The sequence below is a fragment of the Eptesicus fuscus genome, chromosome 10 (assembly GCF_027574615.1).
Source record: "Eptesicus fuscus isolate TK198812 chromosome 10, DD_ASM_mEF_20220401, whole genome shotgun sequence".
NCBI classification, from domain to species: domain Eukaryota; kingdom Metazoa; phylum Chordata; class Mammalia; order Chiroptera; family Vespertilionidae; genus Eptesicus; species Eptesicus fuscus.
The window spans coordinates 60998017-61022962 of record NC_072482.1 but is presented as its reverse complement, the minus strand read 5'-3'; the positions used below and the strand labels follow the sequence as shown (position 1 = coordinate 61022962).

Genomic DNA, 24946 nt, shown 5'->3' with positions numbered 1-24946 from the left:
TTTAGTCTTTAAAATAGGTCTTTAAAAATCTAAGACACAAGGAAGAATGTCAACTAGATGACATGCTAGGTGCACAAATGCCCTACGTGATTTCAACAGGGTGTGGGGAAAACCTAAACACCACTTCTAGAAAGTGTACACATTGCCTTTCTAGACCTCTAGTTTATCTCTAGTTATAGTCAGACTGTGGAGAGGATCCATTTGAGATCCCCTATGAAGCACAGGAAAGAAAAGTTTCACATAGCTAGAAAATTAAATAAAAAGGGGGAAAGTATTTATAAAATTGAACTCACCAGCTTAACCCAAGGCTACTTCTATTATCATACCCCTTTCCAGTCAGGCTTTCATTACCTTATGCCTGAACCACTGCAGTTTTTCCTAACTCATGTCCCTTTTTCTAGTCGCATGTCACTTAATAGCTTGAAAATGGCTGTCACCTCAAGCTTTCTAAGTACTCCTTTGTACATCACCTTCCTGGAAAAAAACATTCAAAAGTTCTAGCACCAAAGTCCTTAGTCTGACCACCAAAGCAATCTGGTGACTGACTATTTGAGTCCCTCCTACCAAGCCCTTCCCACTACACTGTACCTCCCAGGGGTTTTAAACACAAGCCACAAGAACACGCCCATGAACTTTCCCCCCTCTACACTCACAGTGCTCCCTCAACCCACGCTCTCACGCCCTGCTCACTGCTAAGGCCTGACTTTGTTTAGGGCCCAGGCCAAGTTCAACTTCTCCTGTGAGCCTGCCCCATCCTCCCCACCTGTAAGTGATTCTGCTCCCTTTCTCAGGTAAGAATGATACTTATCACCACATAACTTACAATGCACATTGCATTTTCTTCCTTATTTCTTATCTTTCTGTGTACATAATAGATCTGTTCAAGTGATCTGTATTCCTCTTTGTATTTTTGCTACATGGCATTGTGGGTAAGTTTGCCAGCTGGGCACACAGCATGATAATTATAATCTTATAATTCATAGATAGCTTTCTACAAATTGGTACAGCATGAGGTTAATATTGCATGTCCTAATTTTTTTTAAAAAAAAGGATACTTGACTGCCCACAGAACCCATGAATAATATACAATAGCCAGTCACGATGCACAGTATTCTTAATTATATCCAGAAGTTCACCATTCCACACATACTTCATATAAGGCTCACCACAGATCCCAAATACACCTGAAAAATAAAAGTTGGTATCAGAAAGATGAGGAAATTGGTTGGCATTCAGCTCATTTTTAAGACCTTAAACTTCTGTTTTTAACTTCAAAAAAATGGCTGATTAATAGCATTGCCATTTTCAGTGGATATAATTCATATAATTGTCTGGAACACTGTGCTCATACTACACAAAGTCCAAGAATAAACACATTTTGTGAGAGTTTTTAACCTAAGAGAAAAGATAGAGAAATTAAGGACACAAACAAATACATGAATAAGACTGAGAGGTAGCTCAGAGCAGGATTGGGAGCACCGCTCTGGGGTCAGAGTGACAGGTGTGACCATGAGTGTTACTTGCTATCTCAGTGCCCAATTCTTCACTTGTACCTATATCATGTGGTTGTTGTAAAGATGAACTAAGTTGATAATGCACATAAAGGCCTGAGAACACGCCTGGTGCCTTGGTGATACTTTCATAGTGATAGTCATTATACGAGGCTTTTTCTATGTAATGTTTAATTTCATCAAACACAATTTCAGCATATCTAGATGCATTTATTGAACATCAAAAGTTCTATGAAATGCAAAATAAGAAATAAATATATTTATAAGATAATGGTTTAAAAGATTGCAGGTTCTAGATAGCAGGTAATCAATACTATTTTTCTTCTCAAAACAGGATACACCAAGAGTGTTTATACACTATGACAAATACACGTGTTTTGATTCATAAAAATTAACTCTTCTCTGACCTTTTAAGGCATTACACAGAGCATGTATAACACAGACATTGACTGGAGTTCTGTCTTTGCCACTTATCAGCTCTGTGACCTATGGCAAGTTACTTAACATCTCTAAAACTCAATTTGCCAAACTATAAAATGATAATACTATTACTATTCACCTCTGAGATACTGTTCAGATTAAATAAAATAATATATGTTAATCGGATGACCTTGGGATGGGGAGATTATTTTGAATTACCCAGGTAGGTCCATTGAAATCAGGGTCCTTATAAATGAAAGAGGAAAACAGGAGTGTTATCGCGATGTAACATGAAAAAAACCTTGGCTGCCCATTGATGGCTTTGAGGACAGAACGGGGCCATGAGCCCGGAAATGCAGGAAGCTTCTAGAAGATGAAAAGGACAAGAAAACAAACTTTCCCTACATTTTCAAGGAAAGAATGCAGCTCTGCCCACACCCAAATTTTAGTCCACTGAGAACTACTTTGGACTTCTGACTTCCATAAGATAGTAAATCTGTATAGTTTTAAGCCATTAAGTTTTTGGTAATTTGTTACAGCAGCTATAAAAATCTAATACACACTGTTACTCATATCTATCGAGTACAATTGCTCTAGAGATAGTAAAAAATGAAGTGGCTTCAGAGGCTTAATTCAGATCCCAGACAGATATTCAATTTTTATTTAGGATGACCTGTAGTGCAAATTTACTACTACTTTTAGATTTTCTATTACTAAGGGTGATATTTAGAAGAAATAATACAAGCAAACATTCAGGCACCCATTATTTTACCCTCCACCTGTCTCTAGTAGTGTAGGTTACAATTCACATATCTGAATCAGGGCAAATTTATGTGATCTGGATGTTCTGGGGTAGGGTGGGTGCACTAGGTTTGATCTTAGCTCAAGTGATAGTCAATCTAATAAATTAACAACAGTTAAGGGCAATGACAGAAATGACATTCAGTGTTAGTATCAGTCTAAGTCTTCTCAGAGTGTACCAGAACCTTTGGCAAATGCGAACAGAGCACAGCCTTTTCTTGAGGGTCCTGAAAGGACAAACCTTCTAGAACTTTACATTACATTCTACCTCCTACACCCACATCTTCATCACTCTCACTTACACTGCATAGAACAGTGCACCCAAGACACTGCTGACTTACTACGTATCCCGTATCTATCAGCTAAACTGCCTTAGCTTTAGGTCTGAAACGATTCCCTCACAACATTCACTTTAGCAATGCTTCTGGCTTTAGAGTTCTGGACCAACCCAAAAATCTAGGGGTAAAGCTATGGATTCTGCTATGTGACTGATTAGTCCAGGATCTCCAGGGTCGTCCTAGACTGGTCACACAATGGTCCTGCAGTGGTCCTGACAGAAGCGAGGCCTATGAGGGACCAGTGGGTCAAGCTGGGACCACAGTTAGAATAGCCTCTGACCTGCTGCACTGGCTCCTCTGGACACTGGTCATGTGATGTTAATCTCAGGCCTCAGTTTCCTACTTAGTCTTTATTTCTTTAAAAGTGCATTTTACCAACTAAGCAGTTTTTATGAGGATTAGGGACTTTGTATATAAATGTCTAGGACACGATAGACAACCCATGGTGATTTTTTCCCCCTAAAATTCAGCCCATATTTAACTGGTCACTATGGGGATTGGGGGGTGGGGGGGGGCGGGGAGGAGTTGTAGTGAGTATTCTCCAATATTTAAAACAAAATTCCTTATTTTAACTTAATCGAAGTATAGACCTGAATGCATTCCATAAAAAGTACATAAAAATTTGCTATGAAATGTCAGCATACGATTTTCTGGCTGGCTCACAAAATCACCTGGTGATTAATGATCTCTATGAAAATGAATTGGTCAAGTTCATATATCTGAAACAACCTCATGTAAGGACAAAGAGCAATGAGGGATAGAGATATATGAGGGAAATGTGAGTGAATTTAATGAGATGCCATTTCATGGAGACCCACATTAACATACATTAGATGTGCTGAAAACCACCTACCACTTCCACCCTGTGTAATTAATCCTTCATCTTCAAAGATGTCAAAACTCTCCGAGCGAGTCTGGGTCGTTTCTGACTTTAACATCTCCAGGGGCATTCGCAAGACAGTGAGATTATATTGAAGTGAGTGGGACAAATCATAGCTGTAACTGAGAACAGAACTGGAACTTAATAAGAATTACAAAAGCAAAAGATATTTCACAGCCTTGGCTCCCATATGGAATTAAAAACTGTGAACTAAATTACTTAGCAACTGTTACTATACCTAAAAGCAATGCTATCCAAATAAGCACTGTAAAACATAGTGAACCATAAATATAATTGGAAATTTAAAAATCATTGCATGACTTAGGCATGTGCATGACTAGAAACCTACAATACAACATGAGTAACATACACTCATTGATTTGCAATGTGCATTTTTTTGCTTCATACTGAAATCAATCTAACTACATGGCCTCATGCAAAGGTGTCACACTCTCATGTATATCTGAATCGAGATCTATTGATGTTACAATATCCACTACAACAGTGCATGGTCTGTATTACAGTTTAACCATGAACAAAAATAATTCTATTCATTATTAATGATGGCATCATAACTAACTTTTTGATTAAACAGGAATAAGAATATAGTATAAGCCATTATAGTGAAACATGTTTTAGAAAGTAACAGCCACCCAAGTAATTAGAATAGTCTGAACAGTCTGTGTAAATAAAATTTGGCTTTTAAACCAAAAGAAACCCTTTAAATACTTATTTGACATAAGTAATAATTTTTATGAGTATCTCTAGTTATATGTATTTTAGCACATAATTTCAAAAGGTATCAAGACTTCTTTATGTTTATACAAATTTGTAAAATATTTTAGTCATATTTAAGATGGTTACAATTCTATCTGGAGACACATTATTTCAATCACTACTTCATCTTTAATTTTTCATGTTATTTGTTGGAATTGATTTTGTTTCATCTGTGAAATTCAATTTTACCATAATTATTTGATGATACCACAATTCTAATTTTACTAGCATCTAATCTCACATGGATAAAAACTGTTGGTTTTTCAGTCTCAGAAAAAAAAATACTTAGAGTACATTTAACCAAGGAGGTGAAAATTCTGTATACAAAAAATTATGACGCCAAAACCGGTTTGGCTCAGTGGATAGAGCGTCGGCCTGGAAGGTCCCGGGTTTGATTCCGGTCAAGGGCATGTACCTTGGTTGCGGGCACATCCCCAGTGGGGGGTGTGCAGGAGGCAGCTGGTCAATGTTTCTCTCTCATCGACTTTTCTAGCTCTCTATCCCTCTCCCTTCCTCCCTGTAAAAATCAATAAAATATATTTTTTAAAAATTATGACATTGATGAGAGAAATTAAAGAAGACTTAAGTAAAAGGAAAGATATCTTGTGTTCATGGAACAGAAGAATTAAAACTGTTTAAATGCCCATATTACTCAAAGACATCTATAGACTCAGTGCCATCCTTATCGAAATTCCAATGACATTTTTTACAGAAATATTAAACTAAAAAGCTCTGCACAGAAGAAACAGTCAGCAAAATAAAAATGCAACCATGGAATAGGAAAAAAAATATCTGCAAAGCATCTATTTGATAAAAGATTAATATCCAAAATACACAGGGAACTCATACAACTCAATAGCAAAAAAAATAAACAATCCAATTAAAAGTGGGCAAAGGATTTGAATAGACTTGAATAGACAAAGAATACACATAGCCCACAAAATCAAGAAAACATGCTCAACATCACATCAGGGAAGTGCAAATTATAACCACCTCGCACCTGTTAGAATGTCAAAAAGACAAGAAACAAGTGTTGGCGAGGATGTTAAGGGAACCCTTTGCACTGTTGGTGGGAATGTAAATTGGTATAGCTGCTATGGGGAACAGTATGGAGATTCCTCAAAAAAAATTAAAAGTAGAGCTATCATATGATCCAGCAAGCTCATATCTGGGTATATATACAAAGAAAATGAAATCTCTATCTCAGAGAGACATCTGCACCTTCATATTCATTGCAGGATTATTTGCAATAGCCAAGATGTGTAAACAACCTAAGAGTCCATTAACGAATGAATATATAAAGATGTGAACAAACACACACACACAGGCACACGTGCATGCATGCATAATGAAATATTATTCAGCTATAAAAAGAAAATCTTGCCTTTTGTAGCAACATGAATGGATCTTCATGGCATTATGCTAAGTGAAATAAGTCAGACAGAGAAAGACAAATACTGTTTGTTCTCACTTATATGCAGAATATAAAAGAACTGAGCTATAGATAGTAGAGTTGTAGTTGACAGTGGGAATGGGAGATGTTGGTCAAAGGGTAAAAACTTCCAACTGTAAGACAAATAAATTCTGGGGATTAAATGCACCGCACGGTAACTATAATTAATGATATTGAATTATATACTTGAAACTTGTTAAGAGTAATCTTAAATATTACCACACACAGAAAATCAAAATTATGTGAGGGGTAATATGTGTTAACTAACCTTATTGTGGTAGCCATTTTGCAGTATATACATGTATGTGATCATCACATTGTATACTTTAAACTTACATATGTTATATGTCAATATCTCAATGAAGCTGGAGGGTGGAAGAAGTTTTTTACTTGAAACAATCAATTCTTCCTATTTAAAACAATTGCTTTATGCTAGCTAAATCTTAAGAATGTAGTATAGAGTTTTTATTATTTTTTATTTATTTATTTATTTATTTTTTCAATCCTCACCCAAGGATATTTTTTCACTGATTTTTAGAAAGAGTGTAAGAGAGAGGAAAAGACAGAGAAATATAGCTGTGAGAGAAACACATCAATTGGTTGCTTCCTGCATGAGCCCTGACCAGGGCCCAGGCCAGGGAGGAGCCTGCAACCGAGGAACATGCCCTTGACCGAAATCGAACCCGGGACCCTTCAGTCCACAGGCTGACGCTCTTAGTATAGTGCTTTTTAAAGTTTACTTATGAGACACACAAACTTTACTACATATTTTTACTAATGGAATGACTCGATCACAAGTCAAAATGGGGATGCAGACAAAGCTGAAAAACATGAAGAGAAGACCACCAAACTTCAAAATTCACTCACAGATGCTATAAACATAAAATTAAGCAATAAAGACTAAAAACAGATGATTGAGACAAATACAATGAAATATACACCCAATAGACATTTGTGGAAGTGAAAATTATTTCTTTAGGAGCCCTTCACGACACAGTTCTACTGTTCAAATAATTAACTTCCTTCAGGGTTTTACATCAATGAAGACAAAACCACTCTTACATAGTAGATATGTTTTAGTTATTTCATGGGTAAATGGTTAATTACATTAACAACTTTAAAACAATGCAAAGTACCCCATTCCAGTATATGATACCAATAGCTACAACACTCTAGGTGCTGTTTTGGTCCCTATGACTCAGGTCCGTACTGGTGCACGCTATTTTGTGTTCTACTTTTTAGTTTTGACAGTATTCTGATAGATTTTTCCACTTAGCACAACTCTGAATCTATTAGGCCTACATACTGGTCACATCAGTGGAAGTATAATACTCTATCGTGATGCTCTACTATAACTTAGTATTGTTTTACTGTTGACCACTTTTAAAAAAATACAAAAAGTATTGATGTGTCCTCTGATTCTGTTTTTACCTCCTAAACATTTAATTAGCTGAAAGGAGAAAAACTAAGCTCAAGCTTACCTAAAGTAAAAATTGCTAGATAGATCCACATTTTGAAATATTCGTAGGTACCTAAAAAAAAAAAAAAAAAAAAGCATATTACTATTATTTTTTCATAGCTTAACATATACTCAAATGTACATTTATGTTTGTAAATATACTCATTAAAACTGAGGAATTCAATCCATAACTGGACTAAAGATTTCATCTGAAATAATTTCTCTGTGTGTGTGTGTGTGTGTGTGTGTGTGTGTGTGTGTGTGTGTATGTGTGTATGTTAATCCTTACTCAAGGATATTTTTCTATTGATTTTTAGAGAGAGTGGAAGGGAGGGGGAGAGAGACAGAGAGAGAAACATCTATGTGAGAGAGAAACATTAACTGGCTGCCTCCCGCATGCACCCTGACTGGGGATCAAGCCTACAACCAAGGTACATGCCTTTGACCAGAATCAAACCCGGGACCCTTCAGTCTTCAGGCCAATGCTCTATCCACTGGGCCAAATGGCTGCGGCTGAAGCAATTTCTAAGTTTGTTGATCATCCCTTCAGAGAACCGTAACCTTACATTGGACCATTCCCTCATCACTGATTATGCCACAGAAGGAAAATTATGTACTTGCATGGGGCACTTGGACTTGTTTTTACAATGTGCTTTGCAAATGCTTTGAAGTTGGAGACAGGAGCATAACTAAAATAAATAACCAAAATGTTTCTGAACCACCATAATTTTAAATTGGAAAGTGTTTTAAATTGAAAAAAATGTATATAGAAAAAATATCCACATATCTACCACTCACGATAAATGTTAAAATTTTTCCATATTCATTTTAACTTTTTAAAGATTTTTTATCACAAATTTTTCTAAAACATTTTTAGTAAGTGGCAGACATGATGACACCTCACTCCTAAATATTTTAGTACATACAGGGTGTCCCCAAAAATGTATACACATTTTGAATGATTTCAAAGTCAGTGTTTATTAACATACAGTTTATTTCAAAATTTAAAAGAATCTACAGAAATGAATAATTTTTTTTTGTCAATGCCTGTTTCCAAACTGATGGCCATTCTGGTCCAGGCACTGCTGATAATGTGAAGCAATGGAATCACAAACATCAAAAATCATTTCATTCGGTATTTGTGTGCCCTTAATTCATCGACTGTTGCCAGTTTTGTACCGTAAACTTTATATTTTATGTATCCCCCCAAAAAAATGTCTAGTGGCACTTTAGGATAAATTTTCATTGTTCAAAGCTTAGTCTGGCTTCACCCATTATTTCAAATCACTTAAACCTGAAAAGGAGTGAATATTAAGTGAGTTATCAGCTGTTAAAGTGTGTTTACATTTTTTGGGACACCCTATATCTATTATGATAAAAATAATCTTGTAAATAATCACAATATCGTTATTACAACCAAATTTTTATATTGATTCAATTTTACCTTGTCTATAACAATCCATATACAAACTATTCCAATAAATTCCTCAATAGCTCTATGTGTATGTATACATGCACATGCATGCATGCACATATTTTAATCCAGAATTCAACAGATATTCAAATATTACATTTGGTTGTCATGTCTGTTCTAAATTCTAGAACAGTCCTCTGGCTTTTTCTGTCTTTGTTGACACTGACATTTTTGAAGATCCCCAACCAGTTGTCTTACCATATGTCCCACAATATGGATTTGTCTGATTTTTCCTCATGCTTAGATTCAAGTGAAATATTTTAAGCAAGAAAACTATACAGGTAATCTGTGTCCTTCCCATTGTTTCACATTAAGAGGCAAATAATGTCAGTTTTGCCTCATTCTTGGTAATGCTAAGTTTGATCATTTGGTTAAGTATGTTTGCCATTTTGTTCCTCTTTGTAAATAATAAAGAGATTCATATAGTATATGTTGAGACTGAATGAATATTCTATTTATCAATAATAACTTCCCACCTAATGCTTTCAGCAGCCATTGTTGATCCTCACCTGAATCAACTGTTATAATGGAGGTTTTTAATAGCTCTTGAACAAAAATTGTAGAATTATAAGCCAATATTTTATATTTTTAACATAACATTTATAATCTGTTGATTATATTTTGCTTTCTATTTGATCTACCACATTTTAAAAAAGAGTAATTACCATCAGCACATACCTAGCTTCATCAGGATGAGTAATTCGTACAGAATCATTGGGTATATAGATCATATTTGTATCTTCAATCTTATATATTGCATGACCTCCAATATCTGCCATCTTCCTCCTTTTAGTTATTAACACAATATAATAGCCTTCTAAAAACCTGACAAAACCTACAAACAAAATAAATGTTTTCTAAACTTAGTAATGCTTTTATACACACATTTAAAAGGCAAAATAATTTTGACATATTTCCAACTTTATTTCACTCTTTGATTTGTAACCATACAAATTTTCAGTTGTCTTATAATTATTCTCTAGAAAAATCTATATTAACATTTATCACACTTAAAATCTTACTCTAGACAATTTTATTACATTCATTTACTCTTTTATATTTAGTTCATTTCAAATGGTACCGAGGTGCTATTAGCAAATATATATATATATATGAAAGCCTAAGCTACTGAATGACCAGTCGACCAGTTGCTATGATGCACACTGACCACCAGGGGAAAGACACTCAACTCATGAGCTGCCCCCTGCTGGTCAGTGTACTCCCACAGCTAATCTCCTGAGGCTGGCCGACCTCACACAGCCGGCCAACCTCCCGCAATCCCTCCCCCTGGCCGGCCAACCTCCGTTGGTCCCTCCCCCGGCTGGCCAACCTCTGCTGGTCCCTCCCTCGGCTGGCCAGCCAACCTCCCGTGGTCCCTCCCCCTGGCTGGCCGGCCCTCCCATCAGCCCTGATCGCCGGCCAGGCCGAGGGACCCCACCGGTGCACAAATTTGTGCACCAGGCCTCTATTATATATATAAGATTAAGAGGATTTGTTTAATAGGTATAGAATTTCAGTTTTGCAAGATGAAAAGTTCTAGAAATCTGTTGCACAAGGTACAATTAGGTAACACCACTGTTCTGTACACTTAAAAATGACTAATATTGTAAATATTATATGATGTTTTTCTACATACAGATATAAAATAAATCAGTATATAATAGTAAAAATATTTAAAAACAAAATCCACATAAGTTCTTAGAAACTTATAGTACTGTGCTAACATACACTGTGAATCTCAATGGGGGATAAAAATGAAGCACTCCCCTAGATTTGTTTAATCATGGAACCTCATCCCCTTTTTTTAAAAGGAAGTTAGCCAATGGATAAATGTTCTGAGAAACATTCTTTGAAATGTTGCTCAAAAGTATGAACAAACTTCATTGATTTTTTTATTACTACAGGCAAAATACAACTTGAGCCAGCTTTTTAAAAAGGAATTAATATCTAGAATACTGAGGTGATCCATGACACCAATGGGCAATTAATATGATTGAGCCTCAGCAAAAAACTTAGTCAAGATGCATTTCTGAACATGTGCTCTCTTCTTCTCTCTCTCCATAGACCAGGCTCCTCCACTTCTCTGGATCAGGTACTGGGAAACACAACTGCAAATAACTCTAGGCTTTATGTCTAAAAACTTCACTGGGAAGAAACAACTTTTTTATCAAGTTCAATTCCAGAATTCCTAGGGAAGGACTTGGATTGGCCCAATATGGGTTGGGTGCCAATCCTTGACAATCAACTGGGGGCAAGGAATAAAGTCATATTTCATTGGAAGCCATTTATTTATATACTAACTACGTGACTTAGATGGGGTAGGGGGGTGGTCCCAGGAAAGTGGAGGCATTGAGCAAACAAAACAATATACCCAGTAATTGCATAGCCTTCATGCAATCTTCCACAAATACCACTTCTGGTAGGTAAACTTTTTATGAATGTTGGAGCATTATAAAGTTATATTTGATGTCAAATTATTGGAATGCATGTTCTATATTGGTGAGAAAGACTATATGTACTAATGCTTAGTAGGACTAAATTCTCAGCAATACACTAGTTACAATATAGTCTTGGTCAAAAATTTTTTGCCCCTCCGCCCCCAACATTTTGCTTTGGGAGTTAAAACTAACACTTTAGCTGTTGGTGGTGGCCAGGGCTCCAAGCAATCTGGCCTCATCCAACAACTCACCAACATTCCAGGACCCGTGGGTATCTTCATGTCTATGCCTCTGCTGTCACCCCTACTAGAGTTCTCTCTTCTCTTCCCTGCATCCACCCAAATCTTGTTCCTCCTTTAGCATCCAGCCAGAGTCTCAACTTTTCCAGGAAATCTTTCTTTCCATTCCAGATCAAGTAACCTACTTCTTATGTGATAGTCTCCAACACCATTTAACTTTTACTACATAGCTTGGCTCTTAATTACATTCTTGGAGTTATTTCATGTGCATTGGTTTTTGTCCCTCATCCTAGTACAATTATCCTAAGACCCCACCCCCAGGGACAAATCCACAGTACAGCAGAAACAGATTTATTAACTCACTGCAATGAGGAACAATGCACAGCAGAGGACCTGTGGGCACTCATAAATGCCCCACAAGCCAGAGCGCAGACTCCTTAAAGGCCAAATCCATATCTATATCTATTCATGAATAAATAAAGGAGTTATTATAGGGTGTAAGGGAAGAAGTCAGGTAACATTTAAATGAAGAGGCCCCAACCAAAGCAGGACTGTATGTAAAGAGATCAACTTCAAGTCTGGACTGTGAAGCAAACTCAGGGTACCATTTCCTTGAAAAAATAGCACAGCTGTGGACTATTGTCCCCAGAAACCCCTTATCCGAAGCTCTGCATCTGAGCTGCAAATCATGGCTGCTTCTCGGTGTCAAAGTGACTTACACCATCCAGGCAAGAAGGGAATGCTTTGTCTCACTGATATAATTTCAAACGGCAACGTCTCGGATAGTTTGTGATTCTAAAGGACAAAGTTTCTCAGTGAATAAGAAAGCAGTAGTCATTCAAAGACGGGGTTATGACACTTGATGCTGCAGCAGGCCCTGGGGAGAAATTCCTGTCCATTTTAAAGCTGGTTTTACCTGTATCTGTTTTTTCCTGCTGATAAATGACAGGGCAGATGTTCACAGTGCAAGCTCATTTTTACTTTTTCATTCCTCAACAAGCCAGACAGCAGACTCCTCAAAAGCCCAAACCATTTCTATATTATTTGTTCGTATCCTATATAAAACTGAGTACAGTGCTGAGCATATAGGATCCTATCTAATAAAAGAGTAATATGCAAATTGACCATCGCTCCAAGACACACGATGGCCACCCCCATGTGGTCAAAGATGGCCGCCCCCATGTGGACACAAGATGGCCACCACAAGATGACCTGCAGGGGAGGGCAGTTGTGGGCAGTTAGGGGTGACCAGGCCAGCAGAGGAGGGCAGTTGTGGGTGACCAGGCCGGCAGAGGAGGGCAGTTGGGGGAGATCAGACCAGCAAGGGAGGACAGTTGGGGGAGACCCAGGCCTGCAGGGGAGGGCAGTTGGGGGGACCAGGCCTGTAGGGGAGGGCAGTTGGGGGCAATCAGGCCAGCAGGGAGGGCAGTTAGGGGTGACCGGGCCGGCAGAGGAGGGAAGTTAGGGGTGACCAGGCCAGCAGGGGAGGGCAGTTGGGGGAGACCAGGCCTGCAGGGGAGGACAGTTAGGGGCAGCCAGACTGGCAGGGGAGGGCAGTTAGGGGTGACCAGGACAGCAGGGGAGGGCAGTTAGAGACAATCAGGCCGACCGGGGAGCAGTTAGGCATCGATCAGGCTGGCAGGGGAGTGGTTAGGGGGTGATCAGGCTGGCAGGCAGAAGTGGTTAGGGGCAATCAGGCAGAGGCAGGCGAGCGGTTGGGAGCCAGCAGTCCTGGATTGTGAGAGGGATGTCCAACTGCCCGTTTAGGCCCGATCCCAGTGGGATCGGGCCTAAACGGGCAATCGGACATCCCTCAAGGGGTCCCAGATTGGAGAGGGTGCAGGCTGGGCTGAGGAACAAGCCCCCCCCATGCACGAATTTCGTGCACCGGGCCTCTAGTATACTATATAAAGGCTGTTGCATATCTGATTGGTGGATAATAAAGATTTAAACAACCAATGCCACAGATGATGGGTTATAATTATAAAGCTACATAGGCTTGCAAACTATAAGTAATCTATGTAGATTAAAAAAAAAAAAAAAAAAAAAGAGGTAGAAGAGGGAGGTACATTTCTTACCTACAACACCAAAAGCTGAAACAGCTCGAAATAACCCGGAGGACCCTTTCTGGCCCATCTTTGTTCTGTTTCCTAGATCCAAGCGGCCAAGAAGCTCCCTCACTTCTTGTGGAGTATATACATGCTGAAAATAAGCAAACTTAATCTGTAAGGTTGTGCTTACTTTTTCGATTGAATATTTATTCTTTACCCCTGAAAATTAAAAGTTTCCTATATGAATCATTAGCTACTTCACAGAGAAGTATATGTAATAACTGCAGGACTAAGCTACAATTTTAAAAAGCAAACACATTCTTTAATATTAGCAATTAAGAGTAGTTACTGGATCATGTTGCTATACTAAAAACTATTAAAACCTTATCTTCTGAACCAGAGATTTAAAGGATCCCCAGACAAATTTCAAGAAATCTGTAAACCCCTTAAAATTATATGTCAAGTTTTGGTTATATGTGTAGATGTGCATTTTTATAAGAGGGCCCATAGCTTTCCTTAGATTTTTCAAAGAGAATCCGATCAACCACTCCTATCTCCAAATAAAACCAAGAATTATTACATTATATTACTAAAAAACTCCCATATTTGAGGGTGGAAGAGACCACAACACCAGGAGTGCAGAAAATAAAAAAATAGAATGTATCTAAAATTATTATACACAGAAAATAATTTTGCAAGAGCTTAGTGAAAATGGGTTCCAATTTTCTAATTCATAAAAAATAAAGTAAAGCTACTAATATATTTGAATAAAAACAGGAAATTACATAGATTCAGAAAAATTCACAGACAGGAACTTTAATACAAAAGTAAGTTAGGCTCTCTCATTTGAAAGAGCTAAAATTAACTGTTCAACACCACCATACTGCATTTCTCTTTTGACTAACAGCCTCATGTTTTTGTGCTGTCTGAATTGAGTCTCATATTCCTGACTCTGGATAATATAACATCTGCAAAGAACAGTTTAACATTTCTCTAGTGCACAGCAAGTCATCAGAAGAGGCCCTACAGGTGATTTTTAGCAGCATCATAAAGTCTGCAGTATACAAGTCCTCTCTGACTTCAAGTACCTTCGTATTAAAGCATAGTAAGAAATAATCTCTTTGGTAGATGTATTTATTAAGTTATTTGAATTATTAAAATGTCATCCCTTTAAGAAAATATATTCTTATCTTATTCAGAGTTTGCTTTGTAAAACAAATCAAAATGAGAAATAAAGGTCTGGCCCCAGGCTGTGTGGCTCAGTGTTTGAACCTCAACTTATGAAACAGGAGGTCACAGTTCAGTTCCCGGTCAGGGCACATGCCCAGGTTGCAGGGCTTGATCCCCAGTGTGGGGCATGTAGGAGATAAGTGATCAATGATTCTCTCTCATCATTGATGTTTCTATCTCTCTCTCCCTCTCCCTTCCTCTCTAAAATCAATAAAAAATATTTTTTAAAATGAAAGACAAACTTGCTATGCTACTTGACATCAGTCATTTCTAGAAACCACATAAGAGATTCAAATTCTAGCCAACCATGAAAAATACTTGTAATTTTTAGATACATAATAAAAAAATTATATATCACTAGAAGGTGTAAGGATATTTGATACCCTTTAAACAAGTACCACAGTTTCTGTTTGGATTCAGGTTTGCAGATACTTACCCTATCATCAATTATGACCAAATCCTTCGGTTCTGTTCTATCGATTTTCAAAACACGATATTTTGTTTCTGCATGGTTGCTCCCAACTAGAAAGTATCTCTATAAATAAAAAGGAATGTCATTAGTTTTTTAAGGCATTCTGCTTTACACACATTTAATAACCACATCAGTTTTTGAAATTAAATACATTAATAAAGTGAGGTTACTTTTTAAAAGAAATATTTCTATTAAGTATAACTGGCAGATTAAAAAAGGCTGATTCAAAAGGTCAATTTTAACAATGAAATATTCTTAGTGGTACAAGCATCAGTCTGATATCTGAAAGGTACCCAGTAACCAGGTCAGATGAATTTAATTATATTATATAGAGACTAGAGGACTAGAGGCCTGGTGCACAAAATTCTTGCATGGGGGAGGGGGTCCCCTCAGTCCAGCCTGAACCCTCTCCAATCTGGGACCCCTCAGGGGAGCAGCTGACATCCTCTCACAATCCGGGATTGCTGGCTCCTAACTGCTCACCTGCCTGCCTGCCTGATCGCCCCTAACTGCCCCCGCTGCCAACCTGATCACCCCTAACTGCCTCTGCCTGCCGGCCTTATCACCCCTAACTGCCCCCCCTGCCGGCCTGGTCAACCCCACTACCCACCCCCTGCCGGCCTGGTCGCCCCACGCAGCTTGCTGTTCAGTCGTTTGGTCATCCCTCACTAAACCCCCTGCCAACCTGGTCGCCCCACGCAGCCTGCTGTTCAGTCGTTTGGTCGTCCCTCACTAACATCCCTGTCGACCTGGTTGCCCCATGCAGCCTGCTGTTCTGTTATTTGGTCATCCTTCACTAACACCCACCCACCCCCACCCCCCACCCCCCCGCCGGCCTTGTCTCTCCACGCAGCTTGCTTGCTGTTCGGTTGTCCGTCCTGTTGTTTTGGTCATGACAGCCCCTGGCTTTTTATATATTAGGATTAACCTTACTGACGGGAGACTGATGATTGAACTCTGCCAGGAAGGAGCAGCTCTGGTAAGAATTAGAAAGCTCCACATATAATTAGGAATGCTGACACAATTATCACTATTAAAATATTGATATTTTATCAAGTAAGTCTTTACAAATATTCTACAGAAGACTGAAAATTACTTTAGTATAGCAACTCTAGAAATCCACCATGAAGTTCTATAAAACATTAAAATGAGTGTACTTTCCTAAATGGCTTTTTATAGATAAGCTACAAGAAATAATTAATATTCTTTCTTTTCTGAAACACCTCCTTGGAGCATTATACCTGAACACATTAGTCTTCTTATATGAATACTGAGAACAAAATGAATAATAAAACTGTGGAAAAATAATAATCTTATATTTAAATAAGAATTCATTTAAGAAAAACCTAAACTAGATGAATAATTTTAAAGTTGCATTTAAGAAAGTAAATAAAACTCCAATAGCAAAGATAAATTATTTCAAGACATTTTGCTTCAAAAATGTCCTTTAAAATGTGGTATATTTTCAACATTGCAAAAACGGAGAAAACACTGCCACAATCAACTGGCTTCTTACCATCTCATTGGTCAGCTGAGATTATAGATACACAAAGCAATTAAATAAAATTCTCCAGGTAAGTGACCAAACTAAAGTTTGTAGACCATAGCAATTCAGAACAAGAAAGATTAATGTTGGTTACTACAGATGTGGAGAATGTCAGTGGCGTCAGGACCTGAACTGAGCCTTAAAAGATCAGTAAGATTTTTTAAAGTGTGCTTTTACTGTGTGTCAGAATATGAGCACTTGATTTCATTGTTTTAACACTAATCTGTAGAAATAGATTTTTTTTCTTACTAAGTATATATCTAATTATAAAGGTCTGATCTAGACTTCCAGGTTATAAAGAACAAAACTATATGTTAAAAGATGCTGGGTTCACCCATCTCAAGAAGAAGGCTAACCAAAGAACTGAATCAATCCCTCCTCCCCTAGGAGAGGCAGAGTCTAGATGACAATGCCAGTTAGAATGAGGTAGGAAAAAAGCAATTATAATAAAAATTAGTAAACTACCTTGAGGCATCCCGGACTATCAAGTGACCAGGACTTGGTACACTGGGGAGCAGCTAGAAGGGGCGGGAGGAGGTCAAAGATTCTCAGCTGGCCTCAGCTAATTCCTTCCCTGACATCCTGCCCACCAATGAGAGGAGAGGAATAATCAATGTAATAAAATTAACTTCAGAAGAACGGTTTGTCAACTATACATGTTTGCTAGCAGAAAAAGGAGCCACCTTCTTGAGGACTTCAGGAAAACAGTTCCTGGAAGAGGAAATAGCAAGGGCAAAGATATAACAGGGGGAAAGCTGGTGTGTTCGTTAGAAGAACAACAGTAAGTGACAAAATGCTCATAAAACACCTAACAGTGAACAGTGTTCGATACAAAGAAAGCACTGGAAGAGGATTAGTTCCTTTCTCTCCTTTGTGTGTAAGACATCAGCAAGTCTATGCCATTGTATTGGAGAAAGGAACCAAACTAAGCAAACAAACAAAGAAGCAAACCCTAAACCCAGGAAGGAGAGTGCCCCAGAGGAAGAAAGCATATGCAGAACCAGAATGCAACCGGAAAATGGAAGGATGTACAAATCTATTAGTAATCGGTCTTTCTCCTCAGGAGAGAAGAACTTGCAAATCAACAACCATGAGTAGTGCACTATAATAGAGGTGTATGGACTGGACAACACAGGAGGGGCACTTAATTCATTTGGGGAAGGTCAGAGCAAGCTATGCAGAGAGGGTGATGCTGTCCTAATATTGATATGTAGGACTTAATATATGGAGCCAAAATAGGACCAGTGATAGATACCACCATCTCCACCTACAACAATCCTCTCATCACCTACCCCACCAAGGCACTTTTATTTATATCTCAATGTAATGCTTACTCCTGAGGGCAATGTCTAAATTTGCTTGGGGCATGTCCACTTCCCTCACCTAATGCAGTGGTTCTCAACCTTCCTAATGCCGCGACCCTTTAATACAGTTCCTCATGTTGTGGTGACCCCCAACCATAAAATTATTTTCGTTGCTACTTCATAACTGTAATTTTGCTACTGTTATGAATCGTAACGTAAATATCTGTGTTTTCCGATGGTCTTAGGCTCTACAGCAGCGGCTCTCAACTTGTGGGTCGCGACCCAGAGGTTGAGAACCGCTAGCAGGGTTCTCAGCTAGCCTAAGACCATCAGGAAACACAGATATTTACATTACGATTCATTAACAGTAGCAAAATTACAGTTATGAAGTAGCAACGAAAATAATTTTATGGTTGGGGGTCACCACAACATGAGGAACTGTATTAAAGGGTCGCGGCATTAGGAAGGTTGAGAACCACTGACCTAATGATATGCAGCTCAGGAGACTGGGGCTAACACCATAAGCTCGGTGATTTTTAATTCTAGCCCAGTCGCACAATCTGGTTCCACGGGTTAGGTGAAAGAACAACTGCCTGCCACAGGCTGATCATTTAATTTGCTGGGTAACTTTCTACAACATTTACACGAACCCATCTTTTTTTTGCGTAAGCACACAGAAAGACGGCCCTTTTTAGTCAACCACTCAACAAGGCACATCACAGCTCTAAGGGAGGTAAAATCCCTGAATGGAATTCCTAGAATTTTAACAGATCCTGGGAACCCTAAAGATTAATTGCAGTAGGATTATGGTTTGCCAGTTTGTAATAAACAGGTATAATTCCTGAGGTTCTAGTGGGCAAATATATTACTGGCTTTTGGAGCAGACACACAGGAGGGCAGGTCTACATCTCCCATATCCAGGCCCCTCCAAAGCCTCCAGGAAGCAGAGGAACCAAAGCTAAAATCCACCCAATTTAGCAGCAGATCTAAGTGGGGAGGAAGAAACAGGAAGCAGTCTGACCATCCACATTTTCTCTCTAAAGTGGTCTGAGAATGCTAAAGATGTTTTGTGCAGAGAAGAGCGACCTCTTGTGTAAGAAAACCAGAGTCCTTAGGGGCTACTGTGGACAGAATCACTCTCACACACTGCCCTCTAGTGGGCAGTTGACTATCAACTCTCACACCCAAATTTTTTTTAAAAAGAGGTAACTTTTCCGGAAAGGCTTTATTTCTACTCGACTTTATTTCCTTCCTGTTAACTATATCAACTCTAGAACTATATGTATTCTTGGATGTTGTGGCATTTAATATTTTGCTGCAAAATGGATTTCAGCATTTGGGGGCGGGGGAACCTAAAAATTGTCCTGAAATATCTTTTCCTTAAATTCTTCTCTACTGTTGATTTTTTCTAATTTCTTATTTTGAAGATATTTCTAACATACAGTAAGATGAACAGAATATGCAATGAAAACCCATATGCCCTTCACCTATATTCACCAAAGGTTAACATTTTGCTACATTTATTTATTCCTTCCCTCTTTCCCTCCCTCCCTCTTGAGATAAGCTTTTTTCTTCTGAACCATTTGAAAATGGGTTGCAGGTATCATAACGCATCACCCCTAAAAAGCTCAACTTGTATTTCCTAGAAATAAGGACCTCCTCCAACATAAGCATAAACCTGATACAATATTATCTACTTACAATCTATATTCAAATTTCCCTAAGTGTCCCTATAATATCCGTAATACCTGGTGTTTAAAAAACCAGAATTCAAAATATTTTAATCAAGCCCTAGTTGGTTTGGCTCAGTGGATAGAGCATTGGCCTGTGGATTGAAGGGTCCCGGGTTTGATTCCAGCCAAGGGCACATGCCTGGGTTGCAGGCTTGATCCCCAGTGTGGGGGTGTGCAGGAGGCAGCCAATCAATGATTCTGATCATTGATGTTTCTATCTATCTCTCCCTCTCCCTTCCTCTCTGAAATCAATTTTAAAAATAATAATAAAATAAAATAATATTTTAATCGAGAATAGTCCCCCTGTCTTTGTCTTTCATGACCTCAACATGTTTAAGGAGTCCACATGTTTTTACACCGATTTCTCTGGTTTTCTATTGACATCATTCATTTGACTGTTCACTAGTGAATGTCTCATGTGTGCCAGGCACTGGGCTAGACACCTGAGGGGAAAGGTAAATTGAAGACAGATTTTGGAGATATAACTTGCTGATGGATTAGATCAAAAAAGGGACTAATTGATCCAATTACCTTTGTTTGAGCAACTAGCTAGATCAGTGGTGGGCAAACCTTGGCTCGAAAGCCACATGCGGCTCTTTGGCCCCTTGAGTGTGGCTCTTCCACAAAATACCACGTGCAGGCATGCACGTACAGTGCGATTGAAACTTCATGGCCCATGCGCAGAAGTCGGTTTTCGGCCTGGGCGAGTCTATTTTGAAGAAGTGGCATTAGAACACTCAAGGGGCCAAAGAGCCGCATGTGGCTCGCCAGTCGCGGTTTGCCGACCACTGAGCTAGATGGTGGTCCCACTTACTGATGTAGGGATGATTAGAGAAGAAACAGGTCTGAGGGTAAACCAAGAGTTTTATTTACAACATGCCCAAAGAGACCAAATGAGAACTTTGTATCAATCTGGAGCTCAAAGGACAGATCTTAGTGGGTGTTATCAGCACACATATGACATTTAAAGTCATGGGACTGGCTTAAACCTACTAGGGAGGATAGAAGTAGAGATAGAGCCCCCAAAACTAGGCTGAGATACTGCATTATTTAGAGGCTGGATATGGGAAGGAACGAGCTGAAAAGACTGAAAGGAAGGACCAGTGATGTCCTAGAAAAAACCAAGACAACGCAGAGTCATCAAAGCAAAGGGAGGAAATCATTTGGAAAAGGAAGTAGTCAAGACCACAACGAATGCAGCTGAGAGATCAAGGCAGCTGAGGAGAGAGAGGAGCCCAAAGGATCTGACAGTAGGAACGTGTGAGTGGCCTGTCCGTGGGCAGTCTCAGTGACAGGGGAGGCAAAAGCCATGACAGAGCTGGTTGAAGAGCAAATGGATCGTCTTCTGGGTAAAGATGGAAGAGTGAACACCTCTGATCCTCCTAAACACCTCACAAAAACTATAGTAAGGTTTTTTATGTTTGTTTTTTAAACACAGCCTGAAGGACAAAAGGAAGCGTGAAGGAGTTAGGGACAAAACAATAATTATTTAAAACTGAAATATAGCCCTGGCTGGTGTGGCTCAGTTGGTTGGGCATCATCCCATGCACCGAAAGGTTGGTGGTCAGATTCCTAGTCAGGGTACACAGGTTGTGGGCTCAGTCCTCAAAAAGGAGCATGCCGGAGGCAGCCAATCAATGTTTCACTCTCATATCGATGTTTCTCTCTCTCCTTCTTCCTTCCTTTCTCTCTAAAAATCAATAAAAAATCTTAACAAAAAACAAAACTAAAAAAACATACCTAAGTTGGCAGTGGGGAAACCAAGGAGCAATCCAATTTACACCACAGAACATCCAAAAATGTGGAAATTTGTGGCATCTCTTTTTAAAAATATATTTTTTTATTTATTTCAGAGAAGAAGGGAGAGTGAGAAAGAGATAGAAACATCAATGATGAGAGGCAATCATTAATCGGCTGCCTCTCACATGCCCCCTACTGGGGATGTAGCCCAAACCCTGGGCATGTGCCCGACCGACCAACCAACAGACCTGACCAAGAGTGAAAACATGACCTCCTGGTCAACACCCAACCACTGAGCCACACTGGCTGGGTTGTGGCATCTGTTATCACTGAAGGTAGAAATGTAAAATTTCAGGAAACTAAAGGAAAAAAAGAAGATAGCACAAGTTTCTAAAGAGGAAACACAGACTTCAAACTAAAGATCAAGTTAAAATAACATTAGAAATTCTCAACAGCAACACTGGAAGGTAAAAGACAGAGACATAATACCTTCAAAATTATAAGGGACAATTCATTTCAAACTTTAATGTAACATTAAATCTATGACTCAAACATGAGGATAGGATGAGGACATTTCCACACATGACTGGGTTCAAAAACATTACTATCCATGAACCCTTTCTCATGAAGCCATTGGAAGAGGTGCTCCACCAAAATGAGGGCAAAAATCAAGAAAGAGAGAGACAGGGGACCTGGGGAAATAAGGACACCATCACCAGAGACTGTAGGATGGTGGTGAAGGCAGCAGGATACCAGCTCTGCTGCAGGCCTCGGGAGCAACCAGTCCAGGCATGAGCCATGGCTTCCAGAAGATGAAATTGATAAGAATACCCAATGTGAATGAATGTGCTGAGAGGAGGCTTCCATATCTGGAAAAGCTGAGGCTGAATCCTATCTAATAAAAGAGTAATATGCAAATTGACCATCACACCAACACAAGATGGCCACCCCCATGTGGTCAAAGATGACTGTCCCCATGGGGACACAAGATGGCCAGCAGGGGAGGGCAGTTGTGGGCAATCAGGCCTGCAGGGGAAGGCAGTTGGGAGGAATACGGCCTTCAGGAGAGGGCAGTTGGGGGGGGGGGGCAAGTACTGCAGGGGAGGGCAGTTGGGGGGGACCAGGCCTGCAGGGTAGGGCATTTGGGGGCAACCAGGCCTGCAGGGGAGGGCTGTTGGGAGGGACAAGGCCTATAGGGGAGGGCAGTTGAGGGGGGACCAGGTCTGCAGGGGAGGGCAGTTAGGGGCAACCAGGCCTGCAGGGGAGAACTGTTGGGAGGGACAAGGCCTATAGGGGAGGGCAGTTGAGGGGGGGACCAGGCCTGCAGAAGAGGGCAGTTAGGGGCAACCAGGCCTGCAGGAGAGGGCAGTTGGGGGCGACCAGGCCTGCAGGGTAGGGCAGTTGGGGGGGGACCTGGCTTGCAGCATAGGGCAGTTGGGGGCAACCAGGCCTGCAGGGGAGGGCTGTTGGGGGGGACCAGGCCTGCAGGGGAGGGCAGTTGGGGGGAACCAGACCTGCAGGAGAGGGCAGTTGGGAGGGACAAGACCTGCAGGGAAGGGCAGTTGGGGGCTACCAGGCATGGAGGGTAGGGCAGTTGGTAAGGACAAGGCCTGCAGGGGAGGGCAGTTGGGGGACCAGGCTTGCAGGGGAGGGCAGTTGGGGGAACAGGCCTGCAGGGGAGAGCAGTTAAGGGCAACCAGGATGGCAGGGGAGCCATTAGGCGTCAATCAGGCTGGCAGGGGAGTGGTTAGGGGGTGATCAGGCTGGCAGGCAGAAGTGGTTAGGGGCAATCAGGCAGGCAGGTGAGCGGTTGGGAGCCAGCAGTCCTGGATTGTGAGAGGGGTCACAGATTGGAGAGGATGCAGGCTTGGCTGAGGGACACCCCCCACCCCGTGCACGAATTTCATGCACCAGGCCTCTGGTTCATTATAAGTTCTTAGTAAGAACTAGGGATTATAGAAAGAAGGAAAGGACATTTCACGTAATAGCAGTTTGAAGTTCCAATAATGAAGGTGGAAAGGGAGGTAAACAAAATGCCCAAAAGCAACAGAAAAAGAGAGCAGTAATTGAAGTAAACAGGCGTTCCAGAAATCAGGCTTGCATCAGCTGGACAGCCTGAATGCATTCATACATGAAGGTGCGGATGAACCGCCTCTGGGGGGAAACCTCTGAGTGTGTGTTTGCAGATGTGTTGGGGGGAAGAGGGCTGGTAGGAGTTGGGGTGGAGAATTAGTATACCAAAAGAAGCTATATTAAAATGCCCTTTAAGATAGAAAATGATCTGAGCATTCGAACGCAGAGCAACAATGTTCAAGAAAATGCTTAAAGATTCAATATATAACTTTAACAGTGGTGACTTAATATAAGATGCATGTGTTTCAAAAATATGTACATGAACTCCAAATGGAATACAATACGTAACCCACTTAATAGGAAACTCAGTATCTACTAACATTATTATCTCCTTTTGTAACGATAGACTAATTAATCACCCACTTTTTATCTGAGGGAAGAAAATCAGCCTTCTTGTAAAAGAAGAAATTTTAGGTTGCCTGACAGCCTCAATTAATGTTAACCTTCACTTGAACTTTCAGAATAAAGATGATATTTTTAAAGATCACCATGAAGTTACTTCTCACAATCTAGCAGTATTTCAGACCTGCCTCTTCACTTATTCCAGCAATCCTACAATCAGTAATGCAGCCCAGAAAGGGAAATGGGCCCTTGATAGTCAAAAGGGATGCCTGCAAATTCACTCTTTATAGATTCAGAGCTTTACTGATGGGGACGCTTCCAATCCCCTCCAGAAACAAGTGTGAAACTTGGGCACCTCCAACCACACTTTCCAAATCAACTATGTTTCTCTCTCCCACTTGTATGATTTAGTCCCCTGCGTCAAACCCCTGGCCAACCACATTCTATCTTGTTCTATTCCATTACCTAATTACACAGATCAAGGCTAATATCAAGGCTAATTAAGCAACTGTACTCCTCATGATGTGGTTCTTACTTGCTTTATTCTATTTTGTATGATGGGGTGAGGAGGAAAGAGAAGCTTTCTTTGGAACAAGGCAGGAATT

At 39.9% G+C, this 24946-nt stretch overlaps 1 protein-coding gene across 1 annotated transcript in view; it reads right to left on the bottom strand.

Moving 5' to 3' along the window:
- The window catches only part of FIG4 (FIG4 phosphoinositide 5-phosphatase), an 88639-nt gene that overhangs the window by 59995 nt on the left and 3698 nt on the right, over positions 1-24946 (bottom strand). The window contains exons 2-7 of the mRNA XM_008157915.3: positions 15508-15606; positions 13869-13992; positions 9792-9948; positions 7662-7712; positions 3924-4072; positions 1056-1184 (exon numbers count right to left, since the gene is read on the bottom strand). Of these exons, the coding sequence (XP_008156137.1) occupies positions 1056-1184; positions 3924-4072; positions 7662-7712; positions 9792-9948; positions 13869-13992; positions 15508-15606 (709 nt within the window). The remainder of the gene's footprint in view (positions 1-1055; positions 1185-3923; positions 4073-7661; positions 7713-9791; positions 9949-13868; positions 13993-15507; positions 15607-24946) is intronic.